This window comes from Geosmithia morbida (genome assembly GCF_012550715.1).
Source record: "Geosmithia morbida isolate 1262 chromosome Unknown scaffold_14, whole genome shotgun sequence".
Taxonomy (NCBI): domain Eukaryota; kingdom Fungi; phylum Ascomycota; class Sordariomycetes; order Hypocreales; family Bionectriaceae; genus Geosmithia; species Geosmithia morbida.
Window position 1 is genome coordinate 60998 of NW_023336201.1, and position 21968 is coordinate 82965.

General features: G+C 52.8%; 7 protein-coding genes across 7 annotated transcripts; 3 read left to right on the forward strand and 4 right to left on the reverse strand.

Annotated features, from left to right (window-relative positions):
- Positions 1-3306: 3306 nt before the first annotated feature.
- On the reverse strand, positions 3307-3800 carry GMORB2_2623 (replication factor A3; the record flags this gene model as incomplete). The annotated part of the gene is made up of 3 exons (XM_035464602.1): positions 3307-3377; positions 3441-3543; positions 3648-3800. 3 exons carry the CDS (start codon positions 3798-3800, stop codon positions 3307-3309), a joined length of 327 nt encoding a protein of 108 aa, XP_035319272.1.
- Positions 3801-8686: 4886 nt separating this feature from the next.
- GMORB2_2624 (uncharacterized protein) lies at positions 8687-9754 on the forward strand (the record flags this gene model as incomplete). Its single annotated transcript, XM_035464603.1, has 1 exon — positions 8687-9754. The coding sequence occupies one exon, from the start codon at positions 8687-8689 to the stop codon at positions 9752-9754; it is 1068 nt and encodes a 355-aa protein (XP_035319273.1).
- Positions 9755-10368: 614 nt separating this feature from the next.
- GMORB2_2625 (large subunit ribosomal protein L35) lies at positions 10369-11834 on the reverse strand (the record flags this gene model as incomplete). Its single annotated transcript, XM_035464604.1, has 2 exons — positions 10369-11186; positions 11291-11834. 2 exons carry the CDS (start codon positions 11832-11834, stop codon positions 10369-10371), a joined length of 1362 nt encoding a protein of 453 aa, XP_035319274.1.
- Positions 11835-12108: 274 nt separating this feature from the next.
- Positions 12109-13214, forward strand: GMORB2_2626 (large subunit ribosomal protein L4; the record flags this gene model as incomplete). The annotated part of the gene is made up of 3 exons (XM_035464605.1): positions 12109-12171; positions 12237-12345; positions 12436-13214. 3 exons carry the CDS (start codon positions 12109-12111, stop codon positions 13212-13214), a joined length of 951 nt encoding a protein of 316 aa, XP_035319275.1.
- A 262-nt stretch (positions 13215-13476) lies between these two features.
- On the reverse strand, positions 13477-15291 carry GMORB2_2627 (CDP-diacylglycerol---glycerol-3-phosphate 3-phosphatidyltransferase; the record flags this gene model as incomplete). The annotated part of the gene is made up of 4 exons (XM_035464606.1): positions 13477-14482; positions 14564-14916; positions 15001-15198; positions 15280-15291. The coding sequence occupies 4 exons, from the start codon at positions 15289-15291 to the stop codon at positions 13477-13479; spliced, it is 1569 nt and encodes a 522-aa protein (XP_035319276.1).
- Positions 15292-15566: 275 nt separating this feature from the next.
- GMORB2_2628 (NADH ubiquinone oxidoreductase subunit NDUFA12) lies at positions 15567-16242 on the forward strand (the record flags this gene model as incomplete). The annotated part of the gene is made up of 5 exons (XM_035464607.1): positions 15567-15617; positions 15676-15696; positions 15776-15782; positions 15842-16121; positions 16191-16242. The coding sequence occupies 5 exons, from the start codon at positions 15567-15569 to the stop codon at positions 16240-16242; spliced, it is 411 nt and encodes a 136-aa protein (XP_035319277.1).
- Positions 16243-16548: 306 nt separating this feature from the next.
- GMORB2_2629 (H+-translocating NAD(P) transhydrogenase) lies at positions 16549-20309 on the reverse strand (the record flags this gene model as incomplete). Its single annotated transcript, XM_035464608.1, has 8 exons — positions 16549-16664; positions 16768-17412; positions 17469-17723; positions 17790-17960; positions 18020-18322; positions 18383-18988; positions 19045-20204; positions 20260-20309. The coding sequence occupies 8 exons, from the start codon at positions 20307-20309 to the stop codon at positions 16549-16551; spliced, it is 3306 nt and encodes a 1101-aa protein (XP_035319278.1).
- Positions 20310-21968: the final 1659 nt, after the last annotated feature.

A 21968-nucleotide genomic window follows, 5' to 3' on the forward strand; every position in this document is an offset into this window, starting at 1 on the left:
GGGCCTGCTGTATTTGCCCCAGAACAACGCCCATAGGCCCTTGGTCGTACCGATGTGCATCAAGGCCACAGCCCAGTACCTAGTCGAAAACTCAACTGCAAGGGGCCTGTTCCGCGTCTCGGGGTCTATCAAGACTGTCAACGCCCTGTTTGACTATTACTTTGCTCTAGGAGACAGTGCTGTCGATGAGGTAGCTAGCACAGTCCGCTGCTCGAGCTTGCCGAGCCACATACCGTACTCCGTTCACGACATCGCCTCGACCTTCAAAAGGATACTCTCAGTGCTTCCCGGTGGAATTTTGGGAAGCATCCATGTCTTTGCCACACTGCAATCCATATATAACAACTATGAATACGAATCCGGTAAGCCATGCGCACGGCTGGTAGCGTTGGCAATCATGACAATCGAGTCTTCCGTACGCAGAGAACTCATTTACGCTGTATTCGGTCTTCTGAGTCTAGTTGGACGGACGGCTCAGGTATCGTCGGGAAGTACAGATGATCACGTTCCTGTAGCAGCTGCCGAGCTGATGGGGTACAATGCGCTGGGTATAGTCTTTGGCCCACTGATTGTGGGTGACCTCTTGAAAACATTTGAGCCGAGACAGGAACCACCACCGACACCCCCTCGGCTTGTTCAACCCGGGAAGAGGCTTAACTTTGGGAATCGAGGAATCCGGAAACCGCCGACTATGGCCAAGATGGCAAAGGGCAGCATCACGGTCGCAAACATGTGTGTTGCCAACAATATTGCTGAGATGGTAATCTCTAACTGGTGTCATATTGTCCCCCACCTGAGAGAAATTGAGCAGCACCGGAGAAAAGGTCCAAATCCAATGTCTGCCCAAGCCCTTCTATATGATAGGCGCGATTGCAAATCCGCCTTGAGAGCATCCCAGAGCTGGTACCAGGGAGAGCCAGCAACCACACAGAGAAAGCGGAGACCCAACAGTCTGACTGAAGCATTATTAGATGCAACTTCACAGCAGTGTCTTATAGAATCTGAGGGTAGTGACAGAACCGACAGATCGGGATCCGGGAACTCGTAGGGCAATTTCTTAGGTTCCGCATTGGCAGAGGCAGGCATTGGCACAGAGGGCCTCGGACTGGAACGACCTACAACACCACAAAGGACAGAGGCTTCATGCAATGGAACCTCTGGGAAAGAGCGTTGCCTACGTGGAATACCCCTGAGAACATCGTCGTCAGAGAAATTCCTACACGGCCGGCTGAATTCTGTACCCAATCTCCGTGGTCAAGGGCAAGAGAATCAGGGCGGCGGTTCGTGGGCAAAGGCAAACAGTCTCCCCAACCTCAACATTTCCTATGGCAAGGTTGAAGAAGAAGCGGATCCTAACCCGCCCATGTCAGAGTCCAGGACCTGTGAGGAGCTAAAGGCCAGAGCTTCAGCCAAGAGAATGCCGCCCCTGTTCGACTCCACGGGAGACGCCAAGAATGACACGGAAGCATGGGCATCTTCACATGAAGAGTATCATGACACTGTTGAAGACGCATCCCAGTTCGAACCCAACGATATCTCTGAGAACAATGACCATCACGAGACAGCACATGAATCTGTTTCAAGCTTAAGCAGGAGGAGCACACATGTTGATGTCAAGTTCATGGCCGCCATGTTCAAGGGACAGGACCAGCTTCGAGCCTTGGCACCGGGGCAGACAAATGTGCGAACGGAAGGACAGAATAGCCTACGGCCGGGCGCTCAGGTCCTGTCGGGAAACCCTCTTCGACCGATATCAACGAAGGCTTGTTCCTCTTCACTCATCGAAGCTAGAGCCCCCAAGAGTACAGGTATATGTACCCATGAGTACCTTGGACCGGTGCATTCGCCCACAACGTTGCAACAGAGTGGCTTCGCGAACCTGGACGCGCCACCAAGTAGAGAACAGTTGATGGAGGTCCAGAGAGAAGTACATGTGTGGCGGGAGCGAGCCAAAAGGAGTGAGGCGAAACTGCAAGCTCTGGAAGGGTTCGTGGCGAGGGCAAAGCACATCCTGCAGTCGGCTCCTCCGAGTGCTAGGAAGGGGTGAGTTGCAATGGAGATTACCGAGAACAAAAGGTGGCGTTGGCATGTGCAACTAGCTGCCAGCATGGGAGTGGATTGAGGGGACCTTGACTTACAATACAACCTTGAGAGTAGTGGAGGTGGCGTGACATTGGGAGCACGCGCGGATTAGCATTGTTTCATTGGGTGCCACTGAATGAGCACAACACGGCTAGTAATACCTGTCTGCACCTTTATTATTCTACTCGTACTCGTAGTCTCATGTTATACACAATGGAGAGGAGATTGGTGATTATTAATATAGTGAGAGGAAGCAATTGGAATTGGACAGTTTGAAATAACTTCGTCGTTCAAAAAAAAAAAAAAAAAAAAAAAAAAAACCTTTGAGCAAGTGGATGGTACCGTAGAGCCAGATTACACTGTATAATGAATTGCTTGTACAGAGCTAAAATGACGTGCGTTTTACTGAGTAACACAGCAAATTTGAGTTTATATCTTTGCTGAGTTTGAAGTGCCAGTACCTAACCCAGGGTTCGTTCAGTTGTTTCGGTCCGGACGTTTTATACGCCAACGACCTGCCTCATCTGGCGCCATGGTCACATGCATCCTCCCGATACCGTCTACCACGGCATCAAGGAGGAATTCGCTATCGGTGCTCTGTGTGCCCTGAATGCTCTGCGTGCTCTGTGTTCCCTGCGTACTTTGCGTGTGTGATGGTATCGGATGTTGCGGAGCGGCCACCATGGCTGCCAGATATCTTTGTCGAGGTGGGGATGAGTATCTCCCGCTGGGTGGGGGGGTTGTGGACGAGTACGAATGCTGCTCCTGCAGCTCGCCGTCTTGGGTAGGTTCCAGCTGGGATAAAATGGGAGTGGTGTAGTCCTCGCGAGGTTGGGCGGAGGGTATTGAGTAGTCGTTCATTGAGGGGGACTGCGAAGGAGAGGGGGAGGGGTAAGGGTATGGGTAGTAATGATCACGGGGAGAGGAACGGTAGCTAAAGTTCTGGCGGGAAGCAAATGAGATATTAGAGTGTGTCTGGGATAGGGAAGCGGAGTATGGTCGTGTGTCGTTGTGATGGTCAGAGTCGGAGTCGTAGCTATGTGCAAGGGTAGGCCAGGGGGATGGCTGCTGTGTTGCTGGAGGGGTTAAGGTCGAAGGCAGAGAAGAGCGTGGTGCGTTTGTGCTTGAAGTGCTGGTGATGTCGTCGTCAGGTTCATCCAGCCAGACCATGGCCACGTGAGCTCGTGGTGGTGGGTATAGGCGGCCACGGTCCGGGCGAGCAAGTCAGTTGTCAACGGCAAAGATGGATTTATGTTGATGGGTGGCCTGGACGACGGAGGCGTAGAGGTCGAGGTCTTTTATTTGTCAGGTGTTGGCAGGTGCTTAGAGAGTAAGAGTTAGATGGGGGAGAGACATACCAACGTTATTACCTAAATCTTTGCAGTTCAGGACTTTGATGGACAGGTCAGGATTGACCTTGCCGTTAATGTGGGCTGCGCTGCCATTGACGAGATGCGCGTCCTGGATAGGTCAGAGATTGTATATCAAACTGGAGCGATATGCTAGAGTTTGGGAGAAAATAAAGAGGACGGTGGATGGCAAGAGAGATGTGTGAAGGAACTCACCCGGTTTAGGACAAGAGTTATCGTGCCGCCAGAATCAAGGGTAGCCTGGTCACCGCGGAGCTGGATGACGCTGCCGACGACGGTGACGTGGCGGCCGATGAACGCGTTGAGATAAGGCGCTGTGATGCGCGGCATGGGGGTTTGCTCAGACATATTGAAGGGAATTCTGGAGAGTGATTATAGGGCATAGAAGGAGCTGTTGAGGCGAAAGTGCCGAAACGATTAAGAACCGATTGCTATACCTGACATAAAGTGGAAGAACAGGAGGGGAACGCGTTGAGGGGTTGAGGGAAGGACGCGAGATCACGTGATGGATGGTGGTGTCAGAACAAACAGCTGAATAAGCTACCGGTATTTCACTTGGAGATGTCCTTGATAAAACAGAACATCTGTACAGTCGCTATTTCCCTCAGATAGATACAACAATGCATCATCAAGAGGGCAGAAAACAGCCGTATTTCGAGCCTTGTCTATTTTTACATCGGTGAGTAAATCTTCCGGATAAATTTCTTTCCGATCCGGAGCCTCAGATAAGTGCTTTACCAACATTATTTCGCTGCTACGTCTGACTGGTGGCTCGTTTTACTACCGGGTGCGCATATAAGTTCAAAACGCCATTCTTACAACAGCATCGCGAACGGTTGCAATTGGTCACTCCTGCCTCCGTATTAGAACGTGGAGATAACTTCTGGTCAATGGAAATATACCCCCAAGACTTATCTCTTTTGACTCATGGGCACTAAGTTGCCGTGGCCGCGTTTAGATCAGGGCCACGGGGGTGCTTTGAGAATTGGCATTTTGACAAGCAGACAGGGATGGGGGGGTGTTGTTGAATGACTTAGCGGATTTGTCACCTGGAAATCCCATGGCCGTTATCGGAGTGTGATGAAGTGTGATAGATTGTGATGGAAAGACGGATATCCCTGATGGTTCCTGTATCAAAAAGTTTGCCACGACGAACAGCGCGGTTCAAGGGGCGGAACATGTTCTCCTCTCTGAGTGACGGAGAGTTGTTCAAACACAGGGATTCATAATAGAAGAGGCCCCAGAATTAAGGGAAATTGATATCATCACTCGGAACTGATGTCATGGAAGATGATCTATACTCGGTAAGGGAGGGATGAAGCTACAGCGTAGAGTCTAATATTTCATCGTCGCTGTACTCTATGAAGTGTTATGGGAGAAGAGCGGGCAAGAAGCCCCTCATTTTTTTCTTTTTTCTTTTTACATAATCCTCTCCTCTTCTTTTCCACGGAACGCAGGAAAATGCAAGAAGAGGGAAAAAAGGGTTTGTGAACAGAAGTTAGGTTGGATAAAAAGGTCTGGACGGCTGACGCTGCCGGGTGCGGGCGATCCGTTTTCGAATTGCCAAGTCGTGAGTATGCTGGCAGTGTCACATGGGCAAGTAGACCTGTGAGGTTGAGAGAAAGAGAGAGAGAGAGGGAGGGAGTCATGACGCCATGGATACTGCAAGTCTAATAACACGGCATGGTAGATCCTAGTGCTGTCATGATACACCCGCAGATGGGTGCTTATAACACTGTATCATCGTAGCCTATAGGCAAGGGCACATGAACCACAGGTCTCGGGTCATAGGCATTGATTCTATCCGTTTCCTGAAGCAGTTGCATTCAACTGATTATTTAGCCCTATAAGTAATCTGTACTCAAGGGACAGTCTTGGCAGAGAGGTTGATGGCCAAGGCCCAAGGGAGGGGAAACTAAGATGGCGAACTCTTGGAAGGTGAGTTGTTGCTTGCGATAGGTTATGGAAGCAGAGTACGCCCCCCGTTACTGGGGTCCATTTGAGCTTGTTGTACCATGGCTCCTCGATCCCATCGTCGTCGTCGGCACTCTTTTCTCTCCCGAACCTTGCAGCTTGCCAGAATGGGGCCCAATGGGGTCATTTCGCGAAGGTTTGATGTGCACACCACATCCCGACGCACCCGTCAATCATTATCACAACGGTGTGGGACAGTCTTGCGTGGTTAAAATTGCGGGGGAGAGGGTCCACCAAGGTCCCAGGACTCTTGACCTTTGATTGATAGCCTGATAGGGCCGCTGCATGGTAAACTTGTACATGTACAGGGAGCAGAAAAGAGAGGGATAAAAAGGACGGGGGGGGGTCTAGAACATGAGGATTAAAGCTATGTGGACATATTATCCTAGGCAGGGGAAAGGGAGGGGCAGGAGTCCTGTCTGGGAAGCTCCGCGTGGCCTGGAAAGTTGCTTGGTTCTCAACGTCTCGACCGGGGTATACAAGTACTCGGGTGTTACGCTCTCGGATAAGGTGGTTTTGCTGGATGCTTTGAGTTTGCTAGACGAAGAAGAGAGGAGGAAGAAGATAATGCGGAAAGTGCGGATAAGGACAAGATCCGAAAGTAGAGTATCTCGATTACAGCTATAAGAAATACAACTGATACGGCTTATGGGGAGTAGAGCTCGGAAAGGCGGAGTGGGGTAGGAAGAAATATGGGAGAGATACCCACGGTTGATCCTCAAGATCATACGGAGTTGGTGCTCATAATGCACATACAAGTACCGGTATTAATACACAACAAGCACACAAGAGTTGGATACTTGGCAATATGCTCCCTCTTGTTTCGTATCATGATCCGATAAAATTGCCAGATTATGCTCCGAATATTCCGTACTGATCCGTAGAGAGTTGAGAGAGAGAGAAAAGAATCACACCATTATGACTATTATTACTACTATAGATGTCGGTAGTCATACGCGATCCGTATTATATGCAATACTGGCAATGGTTGACTGCCCGTATGGAAGTTCAAACATCGACTGGTTGCAGAGCATTCCAGTCGCCACAACAAAAACAGACAAGGCAGCTCTCGACGAGGGAGATATTATTCATATTAATCATATCACTGCATTCACGAGCACCGATACGGCTACTGCTTTATTAATCCCTTCCAGTCCTTTTGTGGCTGCGAACGCTACAGCCTTGGTATGAGGGCCAAGAGAGGTTAGGACCGTCTTAGACGGTTAGACTGTATTACACAGTATTGCACAGTATTGGCAGAGTCCAGTCATACTGATACCGAACGTGAGCATCGGCCGATTCAAATAGAAAATGAAAATCCAGATACGGACTGTCAAAGCAAATAGCAAGGCACTCGTACAGGTACTCGTAGTAGACCTCCGCCCCGCTGCTTTTATGCTCTTCCTGCTCCGCTTCTTGCGGTTCTGCTCAGCATCATGAATAAAAAGCTGTGACCCTAAGCGGGGGGGCCCCGGGAGCTCCTCCCAGGTCCTTCCCTGTGACTTTTTGTTTTGTTTTGCAAATACTGCGAGTAGTGGGTAATACTTGCACTGATGAGCAAGCATTGCATTGACAGCAGAGTGGCATTAACAGCTGTGGCTGGTATCATCAGTGGGGTGACAGCTGGAGAGGGTGCTAATCAGAGAGAAAAGTGTACATAATATTACTCGTAGTAAAGAGCAGCACCTTCCCTCGTACAGTATTATTGTTACTACTCTCCAAAGTCAAACCCCTCGTCTCGCCCAGGCAGGTCTCCACCTGGTGGGACGCTCCTGCCTCTCCCATACAAACCAACCCTCGCGCCATCCAATAGGACACGGCAGAACCATTCACAGACGTTCTCAAGGTGTGAGAGGGAAGTCGCGACCTGTGCGGTTTCAGCACTTCTTTTCTTTCTTCTCTTTTTCTGAGAAAGAGCAAAATCACGTGGGATTCACGATTTCGGGGGAGTCATGGAGCCATTCATGTTCTTCCTTTTTTTTTTCTCTGTCTCTCTTCCATGCCAGCTGCAGATACTACCAGTACCATACTATATGTATTACTAGTAGACTGTAGTATTACATGCGAGGCGCATACTCGTAGACACATACATATATACATCCACCCCCCCCCCCCCACCTCTTTTTTCCCTTCCCCCCCCCCCCCCCTTCTTTCTTGGGATTGACCCTGGACGTGAGCTGTACGAGTACATGTACGGACACTCGTACGTATATGTACCGTCTGTATCCTGTACCGATACTCCCTACTGGCACTCTCAACCCCAAAGTCCAATCGTTGTCAAGCATCAATGTATCCGAGTATCGCCCCTCTCCATCGAGCCGCCGCTTGCCCTTCCCGATCGACCCGTGCAAGCTTTCTCGTCTAGCCGCCCTCGGTTTAGCTGGTCAACCGTGCTTGGGCTTTGCCTTTTGACCTTGGTCTTTTGGACCTTGATGCCCCGCAACAGCTGCGCCCAACTCGGCAGTAGTACTGGTTGCAGTACTTTGTAGTGCTACTCGTACTGCTGCTTGCTTTACTTGCTTTACTTGCTCAGCCTAGAATCGGAAAGCAACGTGAAGGCGTCAAGAGAACCAGCAACAAGCCCCAACCAAATAAAGACGCCCAGCCAGCCCCAGCCAGCCCAGCAGATATTCCAGCAAAGCCCGGCAAAGCCTACTATGGTAGTAACTACTCGTACAGGTAATACCCATCAGCACCTACCTGTGCCCGGCACAGCCAAGCAGAAGCTGCATGGTCCCATCCATAATAGCTTTCCACTAATACCTGGATCTAGCCAACCCTACCACCAGTCCACGACAGCTCGGTACGAGACACTTTTAGTACCAAGCACGCAGTTACTATCACTCCTCCGTACCAGCCAGCACGCAGTACAACGACTGGCAACACACCAACAGTTTCTCTCGTAGTATTACTATTCGTACGAGTGCTTGTACCTTTTGCTGCTATCTTTATTTTTACTACCGGATGCCGCCGACAGAGGGGCCGATCCCCAGGGTACCTCTTTCTTAACTGTTTCACGCCCCGCGACATTTCACCCAGAAGCAACATTAACGTCAGCTTTCCCTCCAACCACATTCCTTCCCCCTCCTCTCTTACTTTTTTCCTTCCTCTACGTCCCGATACCCATATTCACTTTCTTCTTCTTATTCCACTTCTTCGCTCACTCGCCTTTGTCACCTCTTTACATCCCCTTTCCCCCCTCATTAACTCGTCAAGCAACTGCTGCGCATTCGTACCAGCTACCCATAACCACCGCCACCATGTCGACCCTGGCCGATCAGATGGTCCACCCCGCCATCCACCTGGACGACCTCATGGACCTGTCTGGGGACCCGACTTCCGACATGGCCGATCCCCATCTTGCCATGCCCTTTTTTGGAAACCTCAGTGGCAAAGAATCAGACCAGCTCACAGTTGACCCGTCAACCTGGGGCAACTCTCTAGACCCCAACCCATTCGCAGATTCTCCCGAAGACTACACAACCACCAACCCCCGCATCAATAACGCCTCTACTATTGCCGTTGACGATGGCGCTCTTGAGCTTCAGGTCGCTGACGCAGCCTCCCCTCGTCGCACTGCTCGCACCACGCGCATACAGGGCAAGTCCTCGCGAACCTTGAGCAAATCGTCTATTCCCTCGCTGTCGTCCGGCCCTTCGTCACCTGGCGCCAAGCCTGCCCGCGCTATCAGAGCTACCAAGAAGCAGGAGCCCAGGGCGGGCAAGACAGCCAAGGCAAACCCTTCAGCACCAAGCCGCAGCACCCGTGCAAGGAAGAGGGAACGTCAGCCCTCAGAAGATGACGTTGACGGCGGTGGTGGCATCGCTGGTGGCGAAGGTGGTGACTTCAAGCGCACAAAGTACCTGGAGCGCAACCGGATTGCCGCCTCCAAGTGCCGCCAGAAGAAGAAGGCATGGGTGTGTGACCTCGAGACTCAAAAATGCGAGCTCGAGGTCATGCACTCCAGCCTCCAACGTGACTACACGTCGCTCATCGACGAGATCAACCAGCTCAAGACGGATCTCATGAACCACGCCGGATGCGGCGACCCAAACATCGACGACTGGATCAACGCCGAAGCCAAGCGCTTTGTTGTCAAGAAGACAAAGGATGACCCCGAGCCTGCTCCTGCCGCCACCCTCGTCGACGATGACAATGACGACGACAACCAGCAATTCTCCTTGGCTGCCGGTGACCTATTTGACAACGACCCTTCCATGGTTGGACAGTCGCCCACCCTGTCCGATAGCATCTTTGCGATGTCGCCAGTCATCAAAAATGAAGAGGATATCAACTATGATCACATGCCTGATGACATGTTTCAATAGTTTACCTCGACGGTCGGTTTTTTAAAGAACAAAAACAAGAAAAGGAAAAAAGCGAGGCAAGAAAAAACACGTGAGCCGTTACCAGCGGCAATGTGTGTATGACGCCATAGGTTTCTGTGAGCGACACGATACCACCACAGGGCTGTGGTATCCGGACTGGGTTTGATGGGATTTTTTCTTTATCCTTTGTGAATCGTTATGGGCGACATTGTCCTCGGGATCCTACCTGGCGTACATGGTTGATTTGAGCGTGGCTATTTGATTTTGGCGCTGTATTATGGAACTCTTTCAAGTTGATATCTCAAGTTTAGTAATTGAACACAACACGGACCGTGCCAGGTTTCTTGAGCAGATAGATGGCAAGGAGATCGTTCAAAGTATGGTGATGGTTTTATATATAATCCGTACAGGACACTTAAATCGTACACTTTTCTTCCGCCTAAACAAGATTTAGTTCCCATTGTACATTCATTCCCTTTAATAAGTGCCAAGAAATAGGAGACACATTTCTTCTCCACATACCCAGTGAGAACAACAAAAAACAGGAAATGTACCATTGTAGGGGAGAAAACTGGCATAGTAATACAGTTTACAAGATATCACAGAGTAACACCCTACTTGCGCTTAGTCCAGCCATTGGCATTGGAGAGACCGCGAATGCGCTTGGTGTACTTCCACAGGTGGCGGTACTTAGGGCCCTGGTGCTTGGCCTCCCAGCCACGAGGCTTGACGGGGGTTTTGAGGCTGCGGACGCGGGTGGGACGGAACTCGACGTCAGCGCCGGGTAGTTTGTGCCTGGCCATGACGTCTGCGGTGTTGTCGTCCCAGACGGAGCGGAACATGGTGAAACCGACAGGGTTGAGGGAGAACTTGCCGCGGAAGGACTTGAGGGAGAAGCCGTCACGTTTGGAGGCGTACAGTTCGCGGAGGCGGGCGACGTCGATGCGCTCGCCGGGCTTCTGCTCGAGCAGGAAGATGGCGAGGCGGTGGTAGGGGGCGCCCTTCTGGGCGAAAGCGGGCAGCCACGGCACGGCGAGCTGGTCGTCGGCACGGATGCGGCCGAGCGGGAGCGACGTCTGCGTGGGGCTGAGAGGCACGTTGGCGGCCATGAAGTGGCAGCGCTTGTAAAACGAGTCGTTCTCAGCGTCGGGAACATCGGCGTCCATGACCACGACAGACACCAGGCGCTCGCCCTTGTCGAAGACCTGGACGCGTAGCCGGGGCGGGCGCTCGCTCAGCAGGCTGTCAACCACCTGGCCCGCCGGCGTCTTCTGCTGCCCAAAGTACAGCTGCACGTCAGCTGTGGGCTCCAGCTTCGGCAGAATGTCGGGGACGACGTGGAATTGCGAGATGCGCTGCTTGATGAGCTTGTAGTTGTATGAGCGCCATCGCTTCTCGGCATAGTGTCGGTATATGGGCTTATCCATATCGCCTGTTTTTGTTTGTTAAGAACAAGGATATTGACTTTTGGTTCTTTATACAAGAGAGAGAGAGAGAGAGAGAGAGAGAGAGAGAGAAAAAGAGCAAGTTGCATACCCAGTCCATCCTCGAAGCGCTTCTTGACAAGCGGGTCGTTGATGTCGGCGAGAATCTTGAGCTGCTCGACGTAGCGACGCAGACTGGCCAGCTTGGTATCCTTCATGTACTGGCCGCCCTTGATGAGGGAGGCATCGCGTGCCTCGAGCCAGGAAATCTTGGCCGTCTCGTCTCGGATGCGTTGCAACTTGTCCTGCCGGTCGGCGGCCAGGATCTTGCGTGCTTCCTGGAAGGCCTGATAGGGCAGCTGCTCAAAGGGGAGGGAGTCGGTCGTGGTGCGCATGGCAACGCGGCGTCTGCGGGAGCCAACGGGCATCTTTCCAGCTCTGATTAGGGAATCCTCGAATTCGGGTAGGACCGTGTCCGGACTCTGGTCCAGAGGCGAAGACGAAGTCTGTTGCGGCTGCTGCTGCTGGGCATCGGAGGTCGTTGCTGACCAGGAGGACATTGTAGTGGAAAAGGGCCGGGCTAAGCCTTGCTGTGCCGGTCGGTGACATAATTGCCTCACCAGTGGCCTGGTGACGACAGAGTGACACCGCGACATGATGGGAGGGGGGTGGGAAGATGTCGAAGAAGAAGAAAAAAGGAGATGGGTGTCGTTTTGAAGTGTTGGTGGTGCAAAGGAGAACCGGATACACGAGAGAAAAAAAAAGCCAAGTGGTGGTGATTTCCTTTTTGGGTGGGAGTGATCCACCTTTATTTTCCCGGGCCAGTGCAGTGCCTTTTTTTCCCCTGCTGGCATGGTTTTCGACTCCTGCAAAACTTGCGACAACGACCTCAATCCATCTACAACCCACGACATCAAACGACCGGCAACGATGGCTGCACGAGGAGTCGGAAGTCTTACCGAGGCCATGAGATCTCTCGGGATAGCGGCTAGGGTATGTTGAATGACCTTCCTGGCCTCATGATGCAACTAGTTGACCTGACCTGACCGCACGTGTAGGCCTCGCACCCGACCAAGACGTTTGCGCGGACAATGGCCACCGAGGCACCGATGAGTCAGATTACAAAGACGGCAGACACGCAGAAGATTATGCAATCGTGGAACCCAGGTATGTTTTTTTCTCATCTATCTAGGCAGTGAGAATAAGATGTATATATCTTAGCAGACAGTTGGAAGGTACTGACCAAACTTGGCACAGCATCCTCCGTACCCGTCACCATCCACAGCTTCCCCTGGCTCGAGCCCAAGACGCTGGAGCAGTGGTCGGTCGAGCACCTGTACCTCCCGCTGCGTCGCGACCTCCTCCACATGGCGGTCGTGTACGAAGGTGACCACACGCGGCTGGGCACGGCCTCTGTCAAGACGAGATATGAAGTGCACGGCTCGCACCGCAAGGTGCACGCGCAGAAGGGCTCGGGCCGCGCCCGCGTGGGCACCAAGCAGAGTCCCATCCGCCGCGGCGGTGGCAAGACGTTCGGCCCGCACCCGCGCGACTTCGGCACCAAGCTCAACCGCAAGGTATACGACAAGGCTTGGCGTACGGCCCTGAGCTATCGCTACCGCAGGGGCGAGCTCCTCGTCTGCGAGGATGGCATGGACCTCGCCATGCCCGCTGACTTCGAACTCGTCGCCGACAAATTCCTCAAAGACGGCCTGCGCGAGACATACATGGCCAAGTACATGACTGGCGTGCTGGGTGACCTCGGCCTCGGAAAGGCTGATGGACGCACCCTCTTCGTCACGAGCGACAGGCGACAGAGGCTGTTCGATGCAATAGAGCAGGTCCCCTGGGAGGGTAGGGCGCTCGACCTCGACGATGTCGACGTCAAGGATCTACTCGAGGATGGCAAGGTCATCTTAGAGCGTTCCGTGCTCAAGGAGATGATTGACCGACACCAGAGTGATCTCGTCAGCAAAATTCTCGTCGGGGGTTTCACTCCCGGTCCTGAGAGCGGTCAGAAGATTCTCGGTGCGTAGAAGGTCGCAGAAGGGTGGTCTATTATGTAACAACATCGGCTTGTAGATCTAGCAAAAAATTCCATGTACAATTGTTCTCTTGTACTTTTTTCCAATTCTCTACGAAAGGAGTGCGCACAGTTCCGTGTTTCTTTAACTTGTTGGTTCGCGCCACCCACATGTCTCTGAGGTGATCAAGGGTATACATTAAAGTCTATGTCTATGTAATGGTAGCAGTAGTATACAAGAATTTCGAAACAGGCAATATGGCGTGCTGGTGTCTTCACAAAGCTCCTCCCACCATCTTGACAATCCACATGGCAACACGCACATGCAGCCCGACCCTCCGATCATTCCTGGCAAAGTCATCCTGCGTGACAGGCTTGGCATGCTCCTGCAGCCACAGCTGCTCCTGGCCCAGTCTGGCCTTGAGACCCTCATCACGCGTGACAATCAGCGTGCCAGCCTCTAGGTCGTGCGTGTAGCTGCGGCGTGTGTAGTTGGAGCTTCCGACAAGAGAGATAGCCGGGTCCGTGTCACCGGGCAGCGTGATCCACAGGCCCTTGGCGTGGTACGTCCACCCCCCTGGCTGGCCAGCGGTACCGTTGCGCCACTCCTTGAGGGAGATGTCGGACTGCTTTCCGTAGCCCTGGACGGCGGTGAGGAAGCGGCGTGCCAGCAGGACGTACGCGTCCGGCAGCATACCCGACACACCGGGGGAGCGGTAGAAGCCGTTCGCCTCAGGGGCGGCCGTGATGACGGTGTTCTGACGGGCCGACGACGCCGTCTCCAGGAGTAGACTAGTCAGGGACGGAGCAGGGTTGAAGTAGCCCGCTGTAAAGGTCCACGACGAGTCTCGGTACTCGGGAGACGCGAGCGTCTTGAGGACGTGCGTGATAGCGGGCAGCTCCGTCGACACGTTGGGCTTCATTACCTGCGAGAGCTGGGCCATCATGTACACGGTTGTGTCCGAGTCGGGCACGGACTCAGGAGAGGACGAGGACGAGGACAGGCGGTTGACCGGTTTGGATTTCGGCAGGATGAGAGGCGTGAGGACGGCAGTCGCCGCCTTGACAAACGACTCGGGATTCTCGAGCGGGGACGGCGCCGAGTTGGACTGCGGCCATCCGAGGGTGAAGCCCGCCTCGTCGTCCTTGGCCGGCTGCAGAAGGAAGCTGAAGCTGCCGACAGCCTGGTGAATGCGCCAAAAGTGCTCTGTCACAGAAGCCGACGAGAAGAGGTGGTATCTGTCCTGGCGGTTGGTGAAGTAGTCCGAGGATAGATTTGCACTTGTCACAGAGTTAGTCACCGGGTGTCTGATTTCTTTTCTTCCCTTCTCTTTTTTCTTCACAAGGAGAGAGAGAGCATACCCAGACATGATGATCTCGTCATCAACACCGTACAGCTTCATGTGCTGCAGCCCCCATCCCTCATTAATCCTCTGGGGCACCACCTTCTTGCGCAACCCCGTCAAGTTGGGCGTATGATACATGCGCACCTCAACGCGGCTGTCCCCAAACTCCTCGACCAGCGGACCTAGCAGCGAAGCGCAGGAAGGCCGGGGCGCTTCTCGCGTTCCCCTCAGCGCATCCGTCAGCACGCTCAGCTTGAGCTCCGGGTTGGCGCGCAGGGCGTCGCACAGCGTCTCGATAAGTTCCCCCTCGGTCTTGCCAACGTATAATGTCGACAAGAAGATGCGGCTCTTGGCATTGCGTATGCGGTTCTAGAGGGGAGCCAATGGGTCAGCTCGTGATTCTCCATATCGTCCATTCTCGTGTGTGGGAGAGGGAAGAGGAATAAATAATACCTTGAGCGTCTCGTAAAAGTCGGCGGGCGTCTTGATGATTTGGATCTGTTCGCCTCGAATATCGAATCGGGGAGCGATACGATCCAGCTCATTAACAAAGGGGGCCAGAGCTCCCGCCGCGCCGCTACCGGGCCCCGAGCTCGCAGCTGGCGATGTCGAAGCTCCTGCTTGTCCGCTGTACTGACGCCGGCGGCAGCACTGCCGTCGTATCGAGGGTGGTGGAATTGGACTCCTTGTGCTGGAACGAGAGCCTCCTGTGGCGACAGAACGGGGACATACCCTCGCCAACATTGCGCCCGTGCTTCCGAGGGGTGTATAGGTGCTGGATCTTGCGTTTAGATTACAGCTTGAAATGATGCATCAAAATGATAAAACGCATATTGTTAGGAGCTAAGAAAGCTGTCGGTACCCCCAGTGACCCGAGGTTGATGTATTTACCCGGATTTCTACCGTCACCCCAGCATGATGCTCGACACCACCCAACTGACTGCCGCCTCCTACAACTTCCTGCATCCCGTCAATTGTTCAGAGTTGCAGACGGTCAATCTATCAGATCTTCCGCCACCATGTCGACGATTACACGAACTCTTCGAAACCTGCGTCAGGTCGGATTCAAGGTATTACCCCCCCCCCCCCCCCCTTCAACTTGCATGGAGATGCTAACCCGGAATACAGGACTACATAATGCAGATGGTGGTATGTCTAGGCAGCCTTCTCTATTCCTTCCCCAGAATTCAGATACTAATCCACGCCTTCTTTCGCCGTTACCCAACAGTACATCGGTACGCATGTCCCCCTCCTCTTGTCAGAGGTTGGTCATTTAGCTAACTGACGCGCACAGGCGACACCAAGGCCGGGACTCTGATTGGCACCGATCGCGCCGGAAACAAGTTCTATGAAAATAACGAGGAACTCCCCCTCCGCACCCGCTGGGTCGAGTACGCCAAGCATGACTACGATGCCGCCCAGATCGAGCCCGGTTGGCACTCGTGGATCAGCTACATGGTTGACAAGCCGCCGGGCCAGGACGCCCTCATGACGCCCGGCACTCGCCACTTCGAACCATCCTTCCCCAAGCCCAACTATACCCAGACGCGTGGTGCTTTCAAGACGTACAGCACGTGAGTCTATCCTCTTCCCAGATATAATCGTAGTAGAGGAGTATCTGCTAAACAGGACGTTGATTGCAGGACCAAGCCCAAGTTTACCACTTGGGAGCCCGTGGCTGCGCAGCGAGCCTAGAGTAGTGAAAGAGAAGCAGAGCTTAGAAGAGGAATCTACTGGTGCAGTGCTCTTGTGTGTATATATGCGATACAATCGAGAACCAAATTTTTCTTTGGATCATCCCATACGTTGAGCGATATGCCAAAAATGGCGTGACAATGTTTATCCCTCTTCAACCGAGTCAATCCGAGATGACATTGCGATAAACGATCAGAACCTATGCACACACACATAGACAGAAAAAAAATACATGTATAATCCGCAAAATCATAACGGACAACTACATCTTTTTCTCTACCGCCCTCTTGATCGCTGTGGAAAACGTCAGTGATGATTGTACCATCGAAATCTGGGGGAGGACGAACCTTCACACGAAATCTTAGCGTCGCCGAATAACATGCGTGCATTTGGCATGTAAAACATGGGATTGGGTACGTCGGCTAGGGATGGTGCCCACGGGTTAGTTTTCGGTCCACATTTTGCTTCTTCCCCAGGGGGGAAAAAGAGGGGGATGTTGGGGTTGGTAATTTTAACATCACTCACCATATCCACTACCAAGACTCCGCTTCATGACAACGACCTGCTTGGCCTTCCAGGCGTGCAAAACAGGCATACCCTCGATCGAACTGCCCTTTTCTAGTGCGATGGGGTTGACCGTGTCGTTGGCGCCAATGACGACGGCAAGGTCTGTATCGGGGAAATCGTCGTTGATCTCGTCCATCTCGAACACAATGTCGTAAGGCACACTGGCCTCGGCGAGGAGGACGTTGCATTGACCGGGCATCCGGCCTGCGACGGGATGGATGGCGAAGCGAACCTTGATACCCTTGGATCGGAGCATCTCGACAATGTTGGAGATGGCGTACTGCGCTTTGGCCACAGCCATTCCGTATCCGACAATGAAGATGACCGACTCCGAGCCGAGAAGCGAGACGGCCAGTTCGTCAACAGATATCTGCGTCACCTCTCCCTGTGGCTTATATTCCTGCACTTGTGTTGCCGCCGTCGCCCCGCCAAAGAGCACGTTTGTCAATGACCGATTCATAGCGACACACATGATGTATGACAGGATGGATCCCGAGACGCCAATCAAGGCGCCCACAGACGTTAGGAGGGGGTTGTCCAACATGAAGCCTTCTGCCACGAGGGCAAATCCGCTGTAGGCATTGAGCACGGTGATGACGACGGCTGTCCATGGTCGGTTAGTATACGACATGCTGGCTCGTCCTGACATTGTGACTTACGCATGTCTGCGCCTCCAATAGCGGCCGTTGTGGTATAGCCCTTGATGAAACTCATAAAGGTATTCGCCGCAAGCGCACCTGCCGCAATCATGGGGCTGCCGGGAGCCATGGTGATGAAGGCGCCCATTGTCGCTGCGTTTGCCGTGAGCAGACCACCATTAATGTAGTGCTTGCCCGGTATAACCGCCGGACGAGACTTCATTCTCCCTGCAAGTTTCAAAAAGGCGACGATCGAGCCGGTAAAGGTGATGCCACCTACAGTAGTTCAATAATTGGAACCAGCCATGTGTAGCGGTCACAGGAGAAAGCGGTATCACTCACCAATGAGGACTCCCATATAAGCCGTCACCATGTGAAGAGTCGAGAGGTCAGAGACGTGCCCCATGACACTCCCGATACTAGTCATGACCGCGGCAAGTCCAACGACGGAGTGCAAGGCCGCAACTGTCTGTGGGAGATCGGTAGGCGTGATGCGTCTACCAATGAGGAATCCTGGTATATCGAGTGATCAGTCCTGATGCCTATTCGAGTTTCTCCCAGTCAAATCTTACCGGCCAAGGTTCCGACGGAAGCCAGGGCGCCAAATTGAGTCAGGACCTCGGGTGTGAAGCCGGCAGCTAGAAGACTGGCTAGAACACCAGATCCGACACCGAGCATGCCCAGCATGTTGCCCATGCGAGCCGTGGCTTGGGATGCGAGGCCACTCAAGGATCCAATACAGAGCAGAGAGCTAGCCAGATACCCAGCCTGGACCAAACCAGCAGCTCCGGTGCTTGCGGCAGCGAGAAAGCCGCCTCCAAAAAGAGTAGCGGGGATTGCATACAGCCACTGATACTCGGGAGGGTCAGTCGCACCTAGAAGAATTTGATCATCAGCATGTGACGCGTCTTTTTTTTTTCCAGGGCAGTACTCACGCTTAAACATGTCGAGCATACGCTTAGTGACGACAAAGCCTCCTCCAACATTGACGAAAGCCAGTAGCACACTGAGAGCACCAAACATTTGAGGGATCGTCTCAGGTAAATACCCCCCACCAAGGATGAAGAGGCCACCGATACCCACCATTCCCGAGATGGCATTCGTCACGCTCATGAGAGGGGAATGGAGTGCCGGTGCGACTCCCCATACCACACGGTAGCCGATGAGACTGGCGAGAGCAAAGGTAAAGGCATTCCCCATGAACAGGGGGCTCGTCAGCTTACCCAGACTCAATGCAGAGACCATTCCACCTGTGACGGCAGCAACTTCCCGGGTCTTCTTCTGCCACGGGGTGAGCTCCTTGACTTCGACCTTGGTCTCTGCTGCTACGGGTTTCGCAGGAGCCGGAGGAGGTGCTGGTCGAGGAGCAAGTGGGAGAATATTCCCGTCCTGTGTGACAATGGCCCCGCGCACAACTTCATCACTCAGGTCGATTCCAAACTCATTTTCCTTGGGAGCCATGGACAGTAGAAATTTGGTGATATTGTTGGAGTAGAGTGTTGAGGACTGGGTAGGGAGTCGGGATGGGTAGTCAGTATAACCTGAGAGGCTGTCAGAAAAGAGTCTGCTTTTTTGTGCAGTCTATCAACCGACATACCGATAATCTTGACGTCGTTGTATGTTATGAGCTCATCCTTGACCGTGGCCTCGCAGTTGCCACCAGCCTCGGCAGCCAAATCAACAACAACGCTTCCGGGTTTCATGACGTCGAGGGCCTCCTTCTTGATGAGTTTTGGTGCAGGCTTTCCAGGGATGAGGGCCGTAGTTATTATGATGTCTACATCCTTTGCCTGGTCCTTGAAGAGCTTCATCTCGGCATCGATGAATTCCTTGCTCATCTCCTTGGCGTATCCTCCGATTCCGGAGCCGTCTTCCTTCAGATCGACCTCGACAAACTCGGCTCCGAGAGACTGAACCTGCTCACGCGTAGCTGGACGGGTGTCAAAGCCACGCACGACTGCACCGAGTCGACGGGCCGTAGCAATGGCACTGAGACCAGCAACACCAGCACCGATAACCAGAACTTTGCTGGGCGGGATCGCTCCTGCAGCGGTGACCTGGCCTGTGAGGAATCGGCCATAGATATTGGACGCCTCGAGGACGGCCTTGTAACCGGTGATGTTGGCCATGGAGCTGAGAGCGTCGAATACCTGAGCACGGGAGATGCGTGGGATCATGTCCATGGAAAAAATCGTGGCCCCCCTGGCAGCAATGGCATCAACCAGCTCCTTGTTCTGCACCGGCTGCAAAAACGAGATGATTGTCTGACCGGAACGAATGGACTCGATCTCTTTTTGAGCCGGGCTGCGCACCTTGAGCACGATGTTGGAATCGGACCAGATATTTTCGGCGCTGTCTACGAGCGTAGCACCAGCAGCCGTATAAGACTCATCTGCGAAGTCTGCGAGACGCCCGGCTCCCCGCTGGACGAGAACCTTGGCGAACCCTTTCTTGTAGAGAAGGGTGACGTTGGCAGGGGTCAGAGACACGCGTCGTTCGCCGGGAAAGACCTCGGTAGGCACGCCGATAGTGAGGTCCCGGTAGGGCTTGGTCGGTGGCACCGGTGCAGTCGACTCAGTGGAATATGGCCTAAGTACCGAAGGGGAGCGGGCGGTGACCAAAGTCTGACGTGTGGAAGCGATGGGTGTGGTGGCCGCAGGGATCGATATCTGTCGTGCGCTATGCCGTCGACAACCGCTGATATTAAGAAATGGCTTTCGGGCATCTAAGAAAGCAGGTGTGTTAGTGAATATCCGGCTGCGTATGCTAGTCGGACGGTATGAACTCACTGCTAGCTGCACGTCCTACGTACTGGGCCCAAGAGAGCTCAATGGCCAAGGGCCTGGGGAATGTCGGTACCATGTTTGACAGACGGCGTCATGGACAGTAGCCCACCGGTTTGCCAGGAATGGAGGACTGGGGGCAGCAGAAATCCCACTACTGCAGGTATTCAGGACCAAGTGGGTGTGTATAACAAAGGTGGGAGAATACAGTTGTCGTTAATGCAGAGGAAAAGTAACAGTGATGTTCGGAGTGAAATATAGTGGACAGTCTAGAACTAGAGACCAGGGACGCGGCACACAGGATGACGACAATTCCCAACATATCCAGGTTGACTCCAACGAGATTCAAGCGGTAAGCGAGCCCGTGAGAGGATGGAGTATTGGTGTTTAAGAGAATGGAGGGACGGGAGGGTGAGAAGAAAGGAGGGTGAGAAGAAAGGAGGGTGAGAAGAAAGGAGGGTGAGAAGAAAGGAGGGTGAGAAGAAAGGAGTGTGGGAGGCTCGGATGGGAGAGTGNGGGGGGGGGGGGGGAGGAGTTCAGTGCGCCTTGTTTATGCCGACGTCGCTTGATCGCCTCGGGTATCAATAATGGCAGCTCAGTGTGCCTACCAACAGAACAGACAGGAAGGGAGGGATACGTCCGGCGGAGAGTAGTAGTAGGGATGGAGTACACAAGTATCCGTACACCTGAGGAATAATGGAGCTGCGGGGAAGCACCGACTTGCGTGGAAAAAGCTGGGGTAGTAGATGAAATAGGAAATATGAAGCAGTACATGTACTATGTTGCAACGGGGAAGTATCTTGTCCATATTACTTCGTATTCGCACTCGAACAACCATACGGCGCAAAGCGTCCAAAGGCCTTGGGCGTGTGCCAAGGCCGCTCTTATCAAAGATTGATGAGGGTTGCTGAGCTGGATATACTTTGTCGTTCGTATGATACCTTTTCAGGCTACCAAATGGATAAAATAGGATTTCTCATATATCCCCAAACTACCACGAGATAAATGGCAAGCAGGGTGATCTAAATGTTATATACGTCGTTATATGCGTAACATCTGGGTCATCGGTCCTGCTTCTTGGAGCTGTTTTAGTACGGAGTATAGTTAACCGTCACTGATAAATATTATTATATGTACCACCCCACACTCCCCCCGCCCGCCTGGCTTACCCTGAAGGGAGTCTTGAGAACTAGGAAGTAGGAACTGGTCGAAACGGCTAGACAAATTGTTTGAGGTGTTTTATTGCGCTTCTTGTTATATGCGTAATATTATGAGAGAAAGATAGCAAGATGTACTTGATGGACAATATCGTTTCTTGAAACTGCCTTTGGTAATTCAGAAGATTGATATGAATCGAGGCCTTTGTTCGACAATGGCTTGGACTGGATACAGCCGTGTCACTATTGATTCAATAGTGAGTAAGCAGTAGCCAAGAAGACTGTTTTCGAATAGACCCCAAGACACTGAGAATCGTAAAATTCAGAGGCACCCGTTAAATCTAGAACCACCTATCATCACATATTCGTACGTCCCTAGACTCCCCGGCGCGGGAGGCGTATGTATCGCTTGTACGAATATGATACAGCAACAGCGTAGATAGAGACAGCCCCACTGAAAAAGCTGCCCCTCCATTTGACGTCTGAATCCCACATTGCCCCTCGGCCGATGCCGCAAACCTGTCTGCGGAGTTTCATCTCACCCTAATTTCACACCTTCCCATCTATTCCCGGTGTCATCG